Below are 14,703 nucleotides of genomic sequence, written 5' to 3' on the forward strand. Positions count from 1 at the left end.
TCGAACAATTTTTCAAAGTGGTGTGGCCATGCCTCTCCTGCCCCCATAGATCAAATGCTTTTAAAGTAATGTTTTTAAAGTTTTGGCCGTAGACGCATTTCAACACATAGAGTGACTCTGCAAAAACTGGCAGCAAAATCCATCACTGTGATGCAACCCGTGTTTGTGGATTTGGCATGGAATATCCTGGCTTCTTCTAAAAATCTTTGGGCATTCTTTTTGAGATGGTGGCTGAGAGTTTGATCCCTTTCGCAGAATCCTGTCTCGCAGGTTTCTGTGGATGGAGGGCTTTGACAGATTTGTCTGGAACAGTATCATGGTCCAGAAACTCTGGATTAGGGCCCTGAAAAATATCTAGGTCTCATCACTGTTGGGCGCAGGAGAGTGTGGAAACAAAGAATCAAAGAATCATAGAATTGGAAGGTACCTCCAGGGTCATCTAGTCCAACCCCCTGCACAATGCAGGAAATTCACAAATACCTCTTCCCCACACCCCCAGTGACCACAGTTCCATGCCTAGAAAACGACAGAAAACCTCCAGGATCCCTGGCCAAACTGGCCTGGAGAACAATTACTTCCTGATCAGCATTTCCCTGGGTGTGTAAGAAAGGGCCACAAGAACTAAACACTGAGGCAACCCTTCCTGCCCTCCCTCTCATGATCTGCCTAAGTTCACAGAAACATAATAGGTCCAAGCCAGTTTGGAGGGTCTGTGAAGGCTATTTGGCCTTGGTTCTTTCTGATGCCAGCACTTTTCATGTGCTCCTTAACAGTTTGCACATTTCTCTTTTTTCAGGTCTTCTACTATTCTACAAAGATCTTTTCAAAAGCAGGGGTGAAGCAGCCGGTCTACGCTACCATAGGCGCTGGGGTTGTGAACACAGCCTTCACAGTTGTTTCCGTGAGTGTCTGCTAAGCTGGCTGGCTGCCTGGAGGAATGTTGCTGGGGGCTGGGAAAGTGTGTGTGTTTCTGGGGGGAGGGGGGAATCATCCTATGGCCCAGGCTGCTTTAAATACTGGAACATGTTTTTAAACTGAGATGGTGATGACAGATACTGCTACTAGGGTACCTTACTGAATGAGTTAATAAAAACAAGGTTCCTGCCCCAATGATCTTACAGTCTACTTTTTGACAGAGAAGTGAAGAGAGAACAGAAGGGGGAGGAGGAGGCAAAGGAATGAAGGGAGGGGGTTGAAAGGATCAGCTTTATTTTAGCTGGAGATATGAAGGCGAAAGGGTTAAAGTTTTTATGCAGAGAGAGAGCATGAGCAAGCAGGCAGACTTTGGGCTCCTCGATCACTCATTTCATCACCGTTCTTCCCTGTTTCTCTCCGACAGCTGTTTGTAGTGGAACGGGCCGGACGAAGGACGCTGCATCTCATTGGCCTGGCTGGGATGGCAGGCTGTGCGGTCCTCATGACGATTGCTTTGGCCCTCCTGGTGAGTGGCGAATGTGTGACTGCGGATCAGGAAAATAACTCCTTGAATGACCCATCTGGGTAGAGAGATGGGCACCTAGATCTGTAGCTGGGGAGCAGGGGTGGGTCAGCCACAGAGCATACCTGGGCAAAATGCCATGCCTGGGGTGCCCCCACTCTGGTTGCCGGGCCTGGTGAGAACTGTGTGGGTCTGACTTTTCTTCTCCTCCTCCTGGTGCTAGGATCAATTGGACTGGATGTCCTACATCAGCATCATTGCCATCTTTGGCTTTGTGGCGTTTTTCGAGATCGGCCCAGGCCCCATCCCGTGGTTCATCGTGGCAGAGTTGTTCAGCCAAGGCCCGCGCCCCTCTGCCTTCGCTGTTGCCGGCCTGGCAAACTGGACGTCAAACTTCATTGTGGGGATGGGCTTTCAATACATCGAGGTAACTTTGCCAGGGCTGTCCAATACGATCTGAGCTAGACTGACCTCCCATGTGTGTTGCTAGGAGAGGGATGGCTAGATTGACAAGCCTCAAAACAGCTGGGTCTGCTGACCAGCCCCATCTCTACTGCTGTTTTGTTTAGCAGAGGGATGCTGTGGTGACAGTAGTGGTGAATGGGGAGGTGGTTGGCAGGGAGGAGGATAGAGCCAAGAAGCAAGTGGGAACTGGGGGACGACGAGGCATTGGGGAATGGATGAGGCAAATAAGAGGAAGGATTAGGGTTGCCGACTCCAGGCTGGGAAATTCCTGGAGACTCGGGGAATGGGTCTTGGGGAGGGGCGGAGCTTAGCCGGGATGTAATGTCACTCTAGGAGTTCCATTTCTCCTAGCCACTATGGTATACCGTGAAGTCCACCCTCTGAAGCTACCATTTCCTCTGGAAGAACTGATCTCTGTAGTTTGGAGATTCAGTTGTAATTCTGGGAGATCTGCAGGTCCCACCTGGAGGCTGGCAGCTTTAGGGAGGAGGCCACTGGCACCGAAGGCAAGTAAAGAAGGCTTCCGGGCTTTGAGTCAAAATGCAGGGCAGGAAGGTTGCCCCGTAAGCACGTGTGTACACCTATGTACCTGGGACAGTAAGGCGGGCTGCGGGAGGCATAGTCAGATCAGCTGAGGTTAGGGATTTCCATTCCCAGGTGCCTCTACACTCAGCAGAGCATCTCCTTGGCATGCAGAAGATCTCAGATCCAATCCCCAGCATCTCCCGTTAAAAGGATCAGGTAGCAGAAGATATGAAAGACCGCTGCCCGAGACTCTTGAGAGTTGCTGCCTATCAATCCGTACTGATCCAATCTGACCCGTCCTGTGAAAAGGACTCCCTCCTAACAGTGTCCTTCCCCTTCCCCCTTGCAGGAGCTTTGCAAAGCGTACGTCTTCATCATCTTCGTGGTGCTGCTCATCCTCTTCTTCATCTTCACCTACTTCAAGGTGCCCGAGACGAAGGGCCGAACCTTTGACGAGATCGCCTCCGAGTTCCGCCAGGGGAGTGCCGGGCAGGCCGACAACAAGACGCCGGACGAGTTCCACAGTCTGGGAGCCGACTCCCAAGTCTAAGCTACAAGAGACCTTGGGTTCCTCTTTTGCTTCACTCTTCTTTTTCCTGTCTGTTCTCGATGCTTGTAACAGAAGCCAGGTCCGAGGTGAAAAGAGGTGCCTGAGCACCCCCCCATCTCTGGTGGGGCTGCCGCCTGGTTTCCAGGTGATGAACTTGACACCATTCGCTAGGAACGGTTAGCTGGTTTCATGTCCAGGATTTCAATGCCAACAAATTCAGAAGCGACGGCCGCCTCTTCTTGGGAGGCGGTTCTTCTCTCCCCCCCCCCCCCCCCGACCCCGTTTTAAGGGGGGAAATCAAGCAGGACCAGATTGCGCACCGAGTTTGCAGCACTAGGAACAGACCGGTTGAACCATGGAAAACAAAAACTATCTCGTATCCAAATTCGATTTTTACGGTGATGCTTTTTAATAAAAAGGCTCTGGTTTCAAAGGGGGGAGGTGATTACGGGCTGCAGGAGAGCAAATGAGTTTCTGTGGGGTGGGACCAGCACCTGCCCACGAGGAACTTGAAGTGAGTGGGATTGCTCCCTTCCGAGGGTTCTGTGTTAAAATTCCTTTCCCGACACTGTGAGGTTTGTGGCTGCTTTGAGCAAAAGGGCTGCTCCTTTTCCTGTGATGGCATTTTCCCGGACATGTCTTTGTGTCTGGCAAGGGTGCAGAAGGTCAGTGCTAAGAACCTGGTTCTCACGCCCACCCCCCCCACATTCCCAAACCCTTCACCTCCAAAAGCTAATCTGTGTTACCTCCATCTCTTCATCATCAGTGTTACTTTCCCTCAGCCCCAGGGTATCTCTGAAATGCTGCTGGGAGAGACTGCCAAAGCGGCAGGTGAAGAGGAGGAGAGAGTGGGGCCATTGGTGACAAGGAAGAAGCATCCTGGTTTAGCTATTGGGCTGCGGCCGAAGCAAAGCCAGTGGCCAAACAGTCCAGGAAAGGAGATTCCTAAAGCAAACTTGGGGCTGTTTTTACTCCCTTTCTTCAAAACTGTAGAGTACTAATCATTGTCTGGTGGTGGAAAGTGACGTCGAATCGTAGCCAACGTACGGTGACCCCATTGGGTTTTCAAGGCAGGAAGAGGCATTCCGAGGTGGTTTACTACTATCTGCCGCTGCGTAGCAGCCCTGGAATTCCTTGGTGGTCTCCCATCCAAGTACTAACTAGGGCCGGCCCTGCTGAGCTTCCAAGATCTGATGAGATCGGGCTAGCCTGGGCCATCCAGATCAGACCGAATAATTGTCTAGGAGGTGGGAAAGACTTGGGCAGAGAGTGGGATGTGTGCTTGTGATCAATCTTCCCTCTAAGCTGTAGAGTCTTGTGAGCAAAAATTCTACTTTGTGAGCTACTAACATTAAAGTTGTGAGCGAGCGATTTGGCTGCTGCATCAATTAGTTTGCTCTGGAGCCCTCCTTCCTGAGCTGAGACAAAAATGTGTGAGCCGGAGGCTAAAAAACTGTGAGCTAGCTCACACTAACTCAGCTTAGAGGGAACACTGCTTGTGATATCCTTCAGGTGGGGAGGATCCTGAGGATCTTCTTATCCACCATGGCTTATGCCCAGGTTGCAACAGAAGCCCTCCGTGTCTGGTGAAAGACTGCCTGCCCCTCCAAAGAAGCTGCGTTTGCGGGTCAGCAGCACGGTCACCTCGAAAAGAGCCGCGCTTACTCATGCTGGCCTCCCGTTTCCAACGATGGCCAGCCAGGCATTCTTGAAAAGGCCACGAGCACAGCGCAAATACCAGCCATACTCCCCTTTAGCAACTGGTATTGAGTCCCCTTTTAAAGCCACCCGAGCCTGCAGCTGTCGCTACATCTCGTGGCAGTGAGTTCCGTACGTTCATTATGCACTGTGTGAAGAATTCCTTCAAATGGGAATCAGGAGCTCTAATAGATGATGTGCCTCAAACCTCACATATAAAAGCCCCCCCCCCCCCAATCATACACAAAGGTCCCGTAAAGACACAGTTCTATTGTGTCTGTTTAGGGACTGGGGTGTTTTCTGCAAATGTTTTCCCCCGGCCCATCACACCCTGGACACACTGAACCAAAAGAAAAGAATCAGTGAAAACGGCTGCATACATTTCCTGCTTACTGTGTATAGACTTGGAAAATATTTATATTATATATATTTTTTTTGTTCCACCGTGTTAATAGTGCACTAAATTATAGTATGGTTTCTGACGGACAAGCAACCTACTGTAAATATTCTTGGATTATATGCAACACTGTATGATAAAGAAAACAGATGTAGTTTCTATAGCAACTGTACTTGTACAATGACCTTGTTTTGTATAGATAACGTACCTGCACTGTAGCTGCACCTGTTGCACTGAATTTTTAGAATGTTTTTTTTCCCCTTAGTATAACCACCCCAAGCCCTTAAAGGTCCCCCGGCTCCCTGAGCAAGTGTGTTTGCTAGAAGCTCCTGGAAAGTTTGCAAAAAATGAAAAAAAAATGGTCACAGCTATTTAAGAATCTACTTTTTTATTTATTTGTCTGTTTTTAAGGCGAGTATGCGACCACTCTCAAGAGACAGTATACGTTTTAGTAAGAACAAAAAAGAAAAATGCAACAATGGGGGGGGGGGATCTAATTTTGCTGTGTCTGAGGCGATGTTACCCCAAACGTCTTTCTAAAGTGCCAATAGGAGAGCGGGGAAAAGAAACGTACAGATTGTATGGGCAGAATAAATGACACGAGTGTTTGAGAGCCTGAGACCGTGTCTTGTGCCTTCATTGCGGTCTTGGGGGGAGATTCTCTTCTTTGGTGGGAACTTGGGGGGGGGAGGGGTCAAGCTGGATCCTCTAGTCTGGAATCCAAGAGCCCCTGAAGGAGCCCCTACGGTCCTGCTTGACTGATCATGGCTAGACTGGCTCAGAGCACACCCTCCATACATTTACTCAGGAGTAGGTCCCACCTGGAGCAATGGGAACAAAGCATTTCTTCCTGGTCACTGGCGTAATTGCAGTCAACCCTTTGATTAGTCATTTTCTGATTTTATTTTTATCCTCACCACACCCACCTCCACATACATGCTTTCTCCAGGCTCCATCTTCTGTCTTCTCTTCCTGACCCCTGCCAATTTCCCCTACACGTTGGTGTTCTGAAATGTCTATTAAGTAGTTTATTGGGCAGAGAGGGGTGAGCCGGATCTAACATGGAACTTCCAGCCCTTTTTTAGCTGGGCAGAAGGGGCTCCTCTCTGCTGCCCTGTTCATATCCTTTTGATAATTACTTTTTTCCTAGTCTGCCCTTCCTCTATGGTCTAAGGGAAAAAAAACCAACCTCACTGTCAATCTTACTTTAGACAGAACTGAAAACAAAAAAAACAGGTTACGGTTTCCCACCTTCCTGCCTCACTGCAATTAGCCTTGGAATTCAGCATTCACCAACCCTGTTTCTTCTTTTCTTTGCAACCCCAGCAGTTTAAAATATGAAGGGAATGGCCGTGTTGCGGGAGACTGAAAAAGGACAGTGCAACTATGAATTGCCACAGAATACTAGCAATGTCACTAACCATTCATCCTTTCAGAAACATCAGTAGTACTTTGCTATTCCATACCAGATAAGTTCGCGCGGCAACTCCTTTCGATGTTTTTTTAAAATATCACCAAAAACCTGGTTTGAAAAAAGATGGGTGGGCGACAGAGGAAAAAATACTGAACTGCAATGGTCTGGCAACCACGTCGTCTGAATTTTCCATCAGAACCTCCCAAACAAATGATGGCAGTGCTGGAGCAAACAACTAGTCTGGAGGAGAGGAGACCCATAACAGTTCCCTTTCAACCTTGATATTCTAATGAGCATTTTAATCAGTTGTTCTGGAAACTATGCCCACAGTTGTGCCGTGCCTACAGCCTAATGTGACACCTTGGTGGGGAGCAGGGCTCTTTTTGTAAAAAAAGCCCAGCAGGAACTCATTAGCATAATAGGCCACACCCAACAGCAGAAACTCATTAGCATATTAGGCCACACCCCTGATAGCACAGCTCATTAGCATATTAGGCTGCACCCCCATGTTACCAGAAGTGTGGTCATCCAGCCACACCCACCTTTTGCTTCTTATTCTGTTTACCTTGTTTGTTGTCAAAACCCAGGGCTTTTTTTGTAGCAGGAACTCCTTTGCATGTTAGGCCATACACCCCTAATGTAGCCAATCCTAATGAGTTTCTGCTGTTAGGTGTAGCCTGTTATGCTAATGAGTTCCTGCTGGGCGTGGCCAACTCGGGAGCCAGCCGGAACTCCGTTCCTGTGCGTTCCTGCCCAAAAATAGCCCTGGTGGGGAGAATGAAGAGGGAGAGTAAAGCTCTCATCATAGACTATTTTAAAGAAACAAGAGGATGCAGCAGGTTATAGGGTAGAATTTCTTTCCTCATAATCAGTTAGTCCTACTGGACCGATCCCTTGCTCTAGCAGAAATATATTATGTCTATATTTCCCAGTTTAAAAAAGAAAATCCGACAGGGGTTAACAGATGGACAAGGGTGTAGGAGGGTTTGTTGAGCTGGAAGTAGATTCTAAATATTTGCCAGGGGGGTATTGTGAGTTCACTTTGGCTCATAAAATACCAGGGGTGTGGAAAGAGAAGAGATTTAGAATCCTGCAGACCGATTGCACTTATGCAAATACCATGGGAATTCACAGAACAGAAAAGTGGCACATAAGTACACTAAGCAAATAAGCCATTCACCTGTTTTGCAAAATCCTGCTGTGTGTGGCAGTCAATGCTCCTTCTAAGCTGTGAGCAAAAATTCTACTTTGGGAGCTACTGGCATTAAAGCTGTGAGCGAGCGATTTGGCTACTGCCTAAAAAACTAGTTTGCTCTGGAGCTATCCTTCCTGAGCTAAGACAAAAATCTGAGCCAGAGGCTAAAAAACTGTGAGCTAGCTCACACTAACTCAGCTTAGAGGGAACACTGGTGGCAGTTCCAAAGGGCTAGCTGCCTGTTGCGGCAACAAAAGAAAAAAAGCCACCAGGAGTTTTGTGGCAGCTTAAAGATCAGCGCATTTTTACTGTAGCATACACATTTGTGGACTACAGTCCACCCCGACAGCTTGGCAGGCATACACACAAGGCGACTCATTAAAAGGAGAGGAGATCAGCCAACTCTACCGAAGGTGTGTAGTTTTATGTCACGCATACATTCTTTTGACAGGTTATATTCTGGGCTGTACATAATGTTTCAGTTGTGCTGGAAGACCGTGTGGTACCAGATGGAGAAGTTAGTCTCCTAAAACGCTCAGCTTCCCGCACCCCTTCAAGAATGAAGTTTCTGGTTTTTTATTGCTGCAAATACATGCAATGCCTCCCGAAATCAAAGAAGCTGGGGAAGTTGCTGAATAAGATTTCCAGGGGGCTGGATGGAGGAGCTTTGCAGAGATTCTCAGCTCTCCCCCGGAACTAGTAACACCGAATTATAGACAAAATTATACACCTCTTCCCAATTTCAACAATGCATCCAAGTTGCAGAAGTTTGCTCTTCTTGGCACTGGATTTTGGCTGCAGAACTTGAAACACAGCCCTGATCGTATGCTACAGCGCAAGCGTGTGTTTGTGCAGTGATGCGTTCCTTCTTGTGGGGTGGGGATTATTAGACACTATACAGAGTGGAAACTGCACAGCTGCCTGCTGGCCTGCTCCTGGGCCCGACCCACGAGTGCTGTTGAGTGACAAGTGTATGACAGCGCCACAGGAATATAAAAATTTACATTTAATTAAAATCTTCAGGAGTCCCAGCCAAATGACTACTGGGAGAGCTTTGGCTGCTGGCGGCCCCTAGTGTCCTTGTTACCTGAATGCTGGGTTGGGAGGCGGCACCTGGAGCACTTCTATTTTGTGTAGAAAGGCTTTGATTTGATCAGCTTAACTAAGCGGTGAACAGACTCTTCCAGCCCCTCCACCGGCACCGTCTTTGTGATGCGCAGGGTCTTCTTCATGAGTTCGTGAGCCTGCAGTGGCAGCAAAAAGCGAGGCGTGAAGGAAAGAAAGCCCAATGGACTGACTTCAGTCCTTTTCTGCAGCAAGGGGAGGGGAGAATCAACACATTTTATTTTTAAACCCCTGAATGTAGGAAAGGTAAAGGTAAAGGTAAAGGTTCCCTTGCTCAAAAGCCAGTCGAGTCCGACTCTAGGGTTGCGGTGCTCAGCTCCGTTTCAAAGCCGAAGAGCCAGCGCTGTCCGAAGACGTTTCCGTGGTCATGTGGCCGGCATGACTAAACACCAAGGCACACGGAACGCTGTTCCCTTCCCACCGAAGTGGTCCCTATTTATCTACTTGCAATTTCTTGCTTTCGAACTGCTAGGTTGGCAGGAGCTGGAACTAGAGACGGGAGCTCACTCCGTCATGCGGCAACTCAGGTCTCGAACTGCTGAACGACCGACCTTCCACAGCCTGCAGTTCAGCGTCTTAACCACTTGAGCCACCGCAATGTAGGAAAGGTGAGGCACAAATCCCACAAACAAACAGAAAAGATTGTGTTAATGAGAGTCTTGTTCCTAAACCTGCGGCTTATAATTTGTTTATTCACATAGTATGCGCTTGGCTATTCAGGATTTTCTTCTTTATAACAACAACAGCAACAACAAAAAACAGGAGACCTATTTATTTTTTTTAGCCTGCCCTTCCTTCAAGGTCAGGGTGGCATACACTGTCTTCCTCCTCTCTCCACATTTATCCTCATAATAACCCTGTGAGGTAGGCTCATCCATCTATGCTTAGATATTGTGAGGTAGGCTAGGCTGAAAAACAGGGACTGGTTCAAGATCACCGTGGGGGAACTTCATGTCTGGAAAAAGATGTCACCTTAGGCATCCCTGGTTCTAGTCTGACATATCCCCTACTACACCGCTCTGGAGATATACTGAAAATGCAAACCTGGAAATGAATCAATCCTTTTAAAAGGGGAGAGAGGGCAGTGGTTGCCAAGCAAGCCTTGAGAACTTTTTTTTGTGGTCAAGTCACAGTTGACTTGTGGTGACCCTACAGGGCTTTCAAGGCAAGACACGTTCAGAGATGGGTTGCCATTGCCTGCCTTTGTGTCATCGTGTCCCTGGCGTTCCTTGGTGGTCTCCCATCCAAATCATGACCAAGGCCGACTCTGCTTAGCTCCTACAATCAGACTGAGCTAGCCTGGGCTATCCAGGTCAAGGCCTTAACATTAAGGGGAAAAAAGCCAAAAGTCCATTCACACAGTGGCTGAGCAGCTGCCTCCAGGAAGCCCACAGACTGCAACAGCATCCTCCCGCCTGCCAGAGTCGTCACCCTTTTCATTTTGCTTGGATTTACTCAGCAAATTGTTTTATTATTCTATTTCAGGTATTGTTTTATTATTCTATTTCAGGTATGTCTAACAGGTAGATCACCAGCCCCACTTGCTCTCCTGGTTTGCTGGACAGGTGTTTGGGGTTTTTTGATGATTGTTTAATGGTATTTGATTACGGGTGCCAGTATAAGGAATAAAAAATGTTCACAGTTCTTTCTGGATCTTCGTCTCTCTGTTTTGTTTTTGCTTATTTTGCTTACCAGTAAATGACGGAAGGTGCATTATAAATGGGGGTGGAGGCGGTGGAACCCAACTTTAGTGGGTTAAAATCTAATTTGAAACTAATTTGAAACTTTATTTTCATGGTGGTAGATCACCAGCACTTTTGGCCGGAAAAAAATAGATCACTAGCTGTTCGAAGTTGGACATGCCTGTTATTTCATTTTATTTATAGCCTTCTTTCTTGGTGAGACTCAAGGCAGATTATTTTACCCAACAGCCCATTGGTGTGCTTGGTGGTGGTCCAGGGCTCCACTACTATTCCTTCCCACCTGACTCCACCCTACCGGCCTCAGTCAGCTCCCAAATATCTGGGGATTTTGAGGGCTATTCACAAATCAAAGCCTATGGAGAAAGAATTCGACTGAAACCTCTCTGCATACCGTAACATGAGACAATCCTTCACCTGGTTATTGTGCTGCGTGTGCTACCCATGCCAATAAGTACAGGCCAGTCTCAGTTTCCCGGAGACACAAAGCTAGAAAGCTGCCTGCTGACCTGTTCTGCTTTACATACAAATCACTTATCAATGGATTTGGTCATGTGAAACGGCCCGCCCTTAATGGGCAAACATGACAGAAGCTAGCATCCTATGACAATTAAACGTGGGCACTGGTGCCCTGCTCAGCCAAGCCTTTGGTAAGGAAGCACAAAAAACCTCTGTGGTCAACTCGCCTTTGGTATATCGAGGATCAAGTAATGGAACATGGCCAGAGCGAAGACCACCTTGGCTACTTTAGCCGGCTGTGGCTTGGATGCCTGCTCTCGGATCTCCAAGATGGCGTTCAGCATCTGCGTGGCTTCAGCTTGCTGGCTTTCATCTGCAGGGAGACAAAGAGTCCACAGCCAATGGGAAGAGAGCTAGAGTGGGACACCTGGAATCCTCCACCTGCCCTGTAGCTCACTAGATGGCTTGGTCCGCTCACTTCTTCCTCAGCCCAACTCAACAAAGCTTACAGAGCAATGATCACTTAATGCAGTCGCTCAGTTAAAGAAATCTTGAACAAATGTGGTGTATTAATTTTAATGTTCATTAGCTACCTGACTATACATTTCCACATAATTCAAACAGAAAATTCTAAAGAAAACAGGTGTTTTCTGGATTATGCCCATAGGTGTTGCTGCTAGTACCATCTGAGAAGAGGCGTGCTCCTTTCTCTCAGCCCAGAAGAAATGCCTCTTCCAAGACTGCGCCTGCTACCTACAGGTTTTGTGAATGCTTGTACTGAAAATTGACAATCTTTTAAGTATCTGCTGCTTGATAAATCCAATGCCCTTTGGAGGGATCATTCAAAACACTGATGCGAAACTCTGTAGCCCTAATTAGAACCTGTGATTATTATTTGTGGAGCTGCGGTGGCTCAAGTGGTTAAGACGCTGAACTGCAGGCTGTGGAAGGTCAGTAGTTCAGCAGTTCGAGACCCGGGTTGCCACATGACGGAGTGAGCTCCCGTCTCTAGTTCCAGCTCCTGCCAACCTAGCAGTTCGAAAGCAAGAAATTGCAAGTAGATAAATAGGTACCACTTCGGTGGGAAGGTAACAGTGTTCCCTGCGCCTCGGTGTTTAGTCATGCCGGCCACATGACCACAGAAACGTCTTCAGACAGCGCTGGCTCTTCGGCTTTGAAATGGAGATGAGCACCGCAACCCTAGAGTCGGACTCGACTGGCTTTCGAGCAAGGGAACCTTTACCTTTACAATTATTATTTATTCAGATATTTGTAGCCCACTTTTTTCACCGGGGGGAGGGGACCCAAAGCAACTGACAGTATTGTTCTCCTGGCCTGTACGTTATCCTCACAGCAACAACCCTAGGAGGAAGGCTGGGCTGAGAGAAATCAGCCCAAGGTCACTTAGTGAGCTTCTGTGGCAAACTCCAGGATTCAAAACAGGGTTTCCTAGATCTTTGTCTGACATGCCAACCATGACACCACGCTGGCTCTCCCCCACTTCTCAAATTAATGCACTTACCAAGAAGGTCTCCGGTGGTCTCCTCCTCAGGCAACACATTGATCTCAGCTGGACTCAAGAGTGACTCGAACTGGTGATCGATCAAGCGGCTGAAGTGGTTGTACCAGATTTCAGTGACCTCATGGCAAGAGAAGAAAAGGCTCAGTGAACTAAAAAGAAACAAGCAACGTGGGTAGAGAAAACCGGGGGGGGGGGGGGTAGAAAAAAGTGTTGTTCTTCTTCTCACAGGAGGGGGACAGTGAGCATGATTTAAAGGTACAGCACTTGCTTTGTACACAGAAGGCACTTTGGTTCAACAGGAGCTCCCCCTTTGGGTTCCTCCCGAAGTACACGTACTCAAGTGTGGTATTCCACAATCTCACTATGCAAACACAGCAATTACAACTGGGTGCAAAAATTCAGCACCTTAAGACTCTTTTTCTCAAATCGCTAGTTTCTTCCCTTATGAGCATGACGGGTAAACTTGAAAATGCACAACAACGGATAGTCCATTAGTCTGCCGGATCAGGACTTCCATTTATCAGGGGACGGAAAGGCTGATCTTTGCTGAACACCTGTGGTCCCTGCAGCTAGCGGTGTTAAAAACTGTGCAGCCTAAGCAACTATAGGCATTTTGCTCATTCTGCAGAAAGGCACAGAATCCAGGGACAAGCAACTGGGGGAGGGAAAGTCTCTGCAGCTTTATTTATAGATCAGACGTGGTCAGTGACTGGATTTGCTAAAGGCCATTCTGAGAAGTCAGCAACGTATGTGCGCAGGTGACTCTGTATCTGAGGAAGAGCGCCTGAACACAAAAGCTTATACCATGAATAAAACCTGGTTGGTTTTAAAAGTGCCACTGGACTTAGACTTTGTTCTGTGCTCAGGTGAGTCCTTCCCAACACCTGTCCAAGTGATATACTGGCAAGCAACAACCCACAACCCAAAGCCCCAGCAGCTGTTTGTTGTGGTCCAAAATGGCAACTAATAGTTCATTCCTAAGCTTGGGGTGGGGAGAGTTCCTAAGCCAAAACCCCACAACTTCAAGTTATGGACAAAAGGAACACCCCCAGCCGCCAAAGCATTATCGCACATATTTTTTAAACCCATACTGTCATGTACGATATAAATCCATAAAGGCAGTTCTGACTATGGACAGAGCAGGGTACAAAAATGGCAATCCCTCTGCCAAAAAAAAGTTGTGTCCCCATTTGTGAAGGCGTGAGCCACATATTAGTCCCCCACCCTGTTAACTCATCTATGAAGGACCATGGAAACGGTCAGAGGCCATTCACTACCATGGACGTATCAAAGGACAGATCCCCTTTGCCTGCCCTGACCTCAATCTCTAGGAGGTTGACCCCTTGCTCCTTCCATCTCATTGTCTCCTTGGTCTTCTTGGAAGCATCAAAGCACTTCCCTTTCCTCTTCGTCCTCTCTGTCCATGGCCACACCTCGTCTTCTCCTCTGCAATGTGTAGTGATGGAAATGCACGGCGCTGTATGATTGGACGACTGTGCATGACTCCATGTTCCATAGTGATAAACAGCAAATGGGGAGCCAGAAAAGAGCCGTCTGGCACCTTAAATACTAAGATATTGTATTGCTGCAGAAGCTTTTGTGGACCGGAGTCCACTTCATCAGGTGCACAAATTTGCAGCTGCCACATATAGACTCTGGGTCGGAAAAGCGACGGACACAATGCAGTATCTTTGTATTTAGAGGGACACAAAACTCGAGCCATTTTAGGTCCACAAAAGTAATGCTGCTTCGGTGCGGGCCCCCAAACTACCCGTCAACCCCGTCCCTGCAGAGTCGCTCTGTGGTGTACTGACCTCGGTGTACAGCGAGTCGGCCACGTCCATTCTGTTCTGACGGAAGAAGACGTCGGCCATGTGGAAATACCCCCCTGAGACGGCGACATCGTTCGTTCCAGAGGCACAACTAGCATGGAAGACCTGAAATCCGGTCGAGAGAAAGATGGTAGGATCAGGGGTCATTTCCTGCAGGAGCGCACAGGAGCGGAGCTCTGGCAGTAAAGGGCCCAGGGGGTGGGCACATGCAACAAGCCCCGCCCCCCTACTCCCAGCAGCCCCGGGCCACCAGGAGCAAGAAGCAGCCAGGTAAGTTGCCCCCCCCCCAAGATAGCAATCCAAAACAGTCCAGTGGCACCTTTAAGGCCAAGGTTTATTCAGGTACAAACTCTCCCTCCTCTGCGAGGACAGATCTGCACATT

General features: G+C 48.1%; 2 protein-coding genes across 2 annotated transcripts in view; one reads left to right on the top strand and one right to left on the bottom strand.

Moving 5' to 3' along the window:
* The window catches only part of SLC2A1 (solute carrier family 2 (facilitated glucose transporter), member 1), a 58,171-nt gene extending 54,924 nt beyond the window's left edge, over positions 1-3,247 (top strand). Inside the window, exons 7-10 of the mRNA XM_015424250.1 lie at positions 797-901; positions 1,340-1,441; positions 1,662-1,865; positions 2,778-3,247. Of these exons, the coding sequence (XP_015279736.1) occupies positions 797-901; positions 1,340-1,441; positions 1,662-1,865; positions 2,778-2,978 (612 nt within the window). The 3' untranslated portion in view covers positions 2,979-3,247. The remainder of the gene's footprint in view (positions 1-796; positions 902-1,339; positions 1,442-1,661; positions 1,866-2,777) is intronic.
* Positions 3,248-8,651: 5,404 nt separating this feature from the next.
* Positions 8,652-14,703, bottom strand: part of ZMYND12 (zinc finger, MYND-type containing 12) — a 14,415-nt gene continuing 8,363 nt past the window's right edge. Inside the window, exons 6-9 of the mRNA XM_015424158.1 lie at positions 14,303-14,425; positions 12,489-12,606; positions 11,194-11,339; positions 8,652-8,926 (exon numbers count right to left, since the gene is read on the bottom strand). Of these exons, the coding sequence (XP_015279644.1) occupies positions 8,807-8,926; positions 11,194-11,339; positions 12,489-12,606; positions 14,303-14,425 (507 nt within the window). The 3' untranslated portion in view covers positions 8,652-8,806. The remainder of the gene's footprint in view (positions 8,927-11,193; positions 11,340-12,488; positions 12,607-14,302; positions 14,426-14,703) is intronic.

This window comes from Gekko japonicus, unplaced genomic scaffold (genome assembly GCF_001447785.1).
Source record: "Gekko japonicus isolate JY-2015 unplaced genomic scaffold, Gekko_japonicus_V1.1 scaffold2493, whole genome shotgun sequence".
In the NCBI taxonomy this organism is placed as follows: Eukaryota; Metazoa; Chordata; class Lepidosauria; order Squamata; family Gekkonidae; genus Gekko; species Gekko japonicus.